Source organism: Nicotiana tabacum, chromosome 12, assembly GCF_000715075.1.
Source record: "Nicotiana tabacum cultivar K326 chromosome 12, ASM71507v2, whole genome shotgun sequence".
Taxonomy (NCBI): domain Eukaryota; kingdom Viridiplantae; phylum Streptophyta; class Magnoliopsida; order Solanales; family Solanaceae; genus Nicotiana; species Nicotiana tabacum.
In genome coordinates this window covers 10,367,612-10,371,568 of record NC_134091.1, presented here as the reverse complement: position 1 = coordinate 10,371,568, position 3,957 = coordinate 10,367,612, and the positions used below count along the sequence as shown (strand labels likewise).

The window sequence follows — 3,957 nt, the reverse complement described above, 5'->3', positions numbered from 1 at the left end:
GAACAAGACATGTTGTTATGAAATAAAAGCAATTTAGTAAAACATGAACAAAAAATGGAGATAGAGAGAAGAAAGAGATTTTCTTCTTCAATTGTGTGTATTTTCCTATCTATTACAAGGCCTTTATATAGGCATGAAAAGTGAAGAAAAATATATCATTGAATATGTCATTAAGCATAGAAATATGTCATTGAATATGTCATTAAGCATTTGAGAAGATCATGGAGGAAGAGTAGACATCCACCATAATTTGATTTTTCTTATAACAACATTATATTTATAAATATTAATTTATTTTATCAAACATGATGGTGCTTCGTGCATGTTTCCTTGTCCTCTAAAACCTTTTATTGGTGATGTCTTGTTAGTTCAAACTTCAAAATTCAGCAAGATAACAAATTTCAAATGGTATTTGATTAAATTTCATTTTTTTATTGATTAAAATAACAAAAGATGGCATGTTACACAACTTGCAAAAAAAAAAATATATATCAGTAAATTATTTCGTAGTTGTACACTGAAGAGGGACTAATTTACATCACATAGTTTTATGTCTCGCCATGAGAGCGTGCTATAGTGTTTTTTATAATCCTATCATTTTTGTTAAAATATTCTCTTTTAACTAGCCTTTTTTTTTCCTACCAATGTTCGTGAATTTGTTAACAATGCATGCAATGCTTTTAACTTTTAACGTGGGAATAGGGCTACTCCCTCAATTCTCAAACCCAAAGGCTATGCTAAACATAGAATTTCAGACATTTCGTAAAAGCATTACTACAATTTTCAGACTCTATATTATACGTACTAGTATTTTGTAACAACAAGTACTAGGTACAAGAAATGCCACCTATTCAGGCTAGATTTTGTCTTTTCTAATATGTTTCTGCTTGCCACCTTGTACTTCTTCAGCTTTTTTCCACAGTCAAATCCTTTATCCTTCAACAAATTCCAACTGTAAAAACATAGTATTATTACATAAAATATAATCCTCATTTTACTCTCTTCAACCCTAAGAATTACAAGAAAAAACTACAATCAGTTAAGGAGATGTTTGCAAAAAGTTGGCACTCAAGTTTAATAAATATCTTACTTCATTCCTCTGCTGAATCTGTAACACCTTCTCTGTTTAAAAATGGATCTGAATCCACTGAAGATTCTGCAAATTCTTCCTTATACATTTCCTCAATCATGGGTTTCCACAGCCTAACTCGAGCATTAATAAACCAGTTTGAAACCTTAAAACACATCACAAGAAACCAAGTTAATTTATAATAATTCACTATTCAAATATATGTTCACTAAGTGGCAAAAGGAAAATTTACCTGATTTTTTGATAAGCCTGTCTGAGATGCTAACATAAGCTTTTCAGAATCATTTGGATAACTGCTAAAAAGACCACTTTCAGTAATCATTTAATCGAATAAAGGCTATAAATGTTGCAGACATAATTAAGTAAATAAAAGTTTAATAGCACGTACGGATGAAGGAAGTGTTCGAATAGCCAAGAACGAAGAATTGCCACCGATGTTTCTGGCAATCCTCGAATTGGTCTCCAAGCTTGTCGATTACTTTGGATAATTCCAAGTTGTTGAAGAGGCATTCTGTTCTGCAAAGTCTCTTTCTCAAATAAGCTCAAGTGTGACAGACCACTGCTAATTTTCGGCACATCTCGTGGCATTTTTTGTCTAATCACATTAATTTGAGATATGATTGCATCTCTTAAACAAGAAAAATGTCTAGACATGGCTTGAAGTGCAAGTGCTGTGTAAGGTTTCCCTGCTCCAAATCCTGCTATTACCTCAAATGTAGAAGTAATTTCTTCCATATGTTGATAATATTGCTCATACCTTCTTTCCACCTATAAATCCAGCAGTAAATTTTTAAACCAAAGAATGTCAACTGAAACATGGAAGCCATGTTCGAGATAGAATTAAGTAAATAAAAGTATAAAAGTGTGTCAGTATTAACAACTTAAGCTTTTAAACGAAATGATGATACAATTTGACATGATATGAGCACGTAAAGTGCCACCCATTATCAAGAGAATTTTCACGTTAATACAATTGTGACATCCCTAAATGTCTAAGTTTTAGACGAAATGGTTACACAATTTAACAACTAAGTCGATTGGAAAAATCAAGAATGCAGACAATTTCTGCTTACCTCCTCCAATAATGTAATGAGCTTCATGATTTTAACATAAAGTTCATGTCTTTCATTGAACAATTCATTGCTAGGAATCTCTGCTTTTAGCAAGGCGCGAAGGCTTAACGATCCTTTCTTGCTATTGCGCGATAATCTCCTGATAAATTTCTCATTACTCAAGTCAATAGTCTTGCCACCAGCACAAACCAATTCTTCCAAGAGGGATTGAGCTGGTTTCAAATATTTAGAGTTTCCAATGGCAGAAACAAAGGATTCAGTTCCACAAACATTGGAAAATGATTGGTTCATTGCAGCTGCAGAGAAAGAAAACTCATTGTTCCTTTGATCAATTTCTTGGCTTATATAACTAGGATTAGTAAAACTTGAACTTAAGGCTCTTTCTCTACAGTGCAATGAAGAAACAAGTGAATGAGAACTTAAAGAAAGTGAGAGTCTTTGAGCTTGTTGATTAGCATCATGTGAAGCTCCAAGTAGATCCATTAAATGTCTACTGTTGTTAACATCAGAATCAGTTGTAAACTGAGAAGGATTAACAAATTCTATGGATCTAGATAATACACCAGGAGGCTGATAAGTAGTAGTATTAGCACTTAAACCAGATTGATAAATGTCAAAATGTTGACTTCCAATTTGACTAGTGATGGAGTCTGAGTTTATGAATTGGTGTAAGATGCTTGAGTGTGTAGGTGGGGGTGAATCTGTTGAAACCATGTTGTGCTATAGAGTTCAGAAATGACTGATCAAGGAATGTTGAAAACTAGGAACCTAAGCATTGGAAAGAAGAAAAGATCACAAAGATTTCATGAAAAAAAATGACTCTTTTAATACTTATGAAATGTGATCACTAAAATCCTTAACACATAAAAGAACCAATGGGGATATGTGATATGAAAAGGAGGGGCAAAGAGGGAGAACAATTAATAGTATGACAGTCATTTAAATACTTTTGTACTATTTCTTTTTTGGGAAATGACGCTATATAGTCGATCTCAAAATAATAGCCGAAAAAATATGTATATATATATATATATATATATATATATATAATTATAATTATATAAATTTTATATATTTTTTCGGTTATCGAATGTAAATAATTTTTGGGTCGGGCTAAAAATGAAAAAACCCTTTTTCAGCCCATGATAGTAAAAAGGACAACCCGATGCATTAAGCTGCCGCTATGCGTGAGTTACTAAGATACGCATGCTTAGAATATATACTATCAGCCTCCTGATAATAATAAACATAAACTAGGGAAGTTATTGGTCTACAAAGAAAAACACCAGTTTATGAATGAAAACATACAAATGCTTAGGATTTAGGAAAACTACATTGAATGAAGAAAGCAAAGATTCCTCTGCATGCACTCTCTTTCTCAGTTTCTGAAGTTTAGCATACCCTATACACACTAGCAGCTGAAAGCTATAGAACCTAAAGTACTATAGACATCTTTCAAGCTTCATTTAAAACAAGAAAAAGCATATAACTAGCCAAACAGAAAATGCTGACAATGACATGAAATTTATGGTCCCCCTCTTTCTTTCTTTTTTTGCCTTGGCTAGTTAAAAAACAAGCAAAAGTATTTAACTCTTCATCTTAGGTGCATACTGTTGCATTTCTTTGGGATACTCAAAAAGCAACTTCAGACTTCTCTTTCTTTGTTCTTAGGTACACACACAGGGGTAAGGGGTAGATTAGAAAGGAACAAATGTAAATATGTATGATAGCAGTTTTGTGCTGAATAGATTTCTGTCATATAGAGAAAAAGAGAAGGAAAAAGTAGGCTATCTT

General features: G+C 32.6%; 1 protein-coding gene across 4 annotated transcripts; it reads right to left on the bottom strand.

Annotated features, from left to right (window-relative positions):
- Positions 1–570: 570 nt before the first annotated feature.
- Positions 571–3,127, bottom strand: LOC107824991 (BEL1-like homeodomain protein 11). Of its 4 annotated transcripts, none has more exons than XM_075226126.1 (5): positions 2,164–3,127; positions 1,479–1,858; positions 1,323–1,383; positions 1,091–1,235; positions 571–1,009 (listed from the first exon to the last, which is right to left on the bottom strand). In XM_075226126.1, exons 1-4 carry the CDS (start codon positions 2,875–2,877, stop codon positions 1,092–1,094), a joined length of 1,299 nt encoding a protein of 432 aa, XP_075082227.1. In that variant the 5' UTR covers positions 2,878–3,127; the 3' UTR covers positions 571–1,009; position 1,091. The 4 variants fall into 4 exon arrangements, with proteins under 4 accessions (XP_075082227.1, XP_075082230.1, XP_016507301.2 ...); XM_075226129.1 differs by having other exon boundaries at positions 572–936; XM_016651815.2 differs by having other exon boundaries at positions 573–952; positions 2,164–3,125.
- Positions 3,128–3,957: the final 830 nt, after the last annotated feature.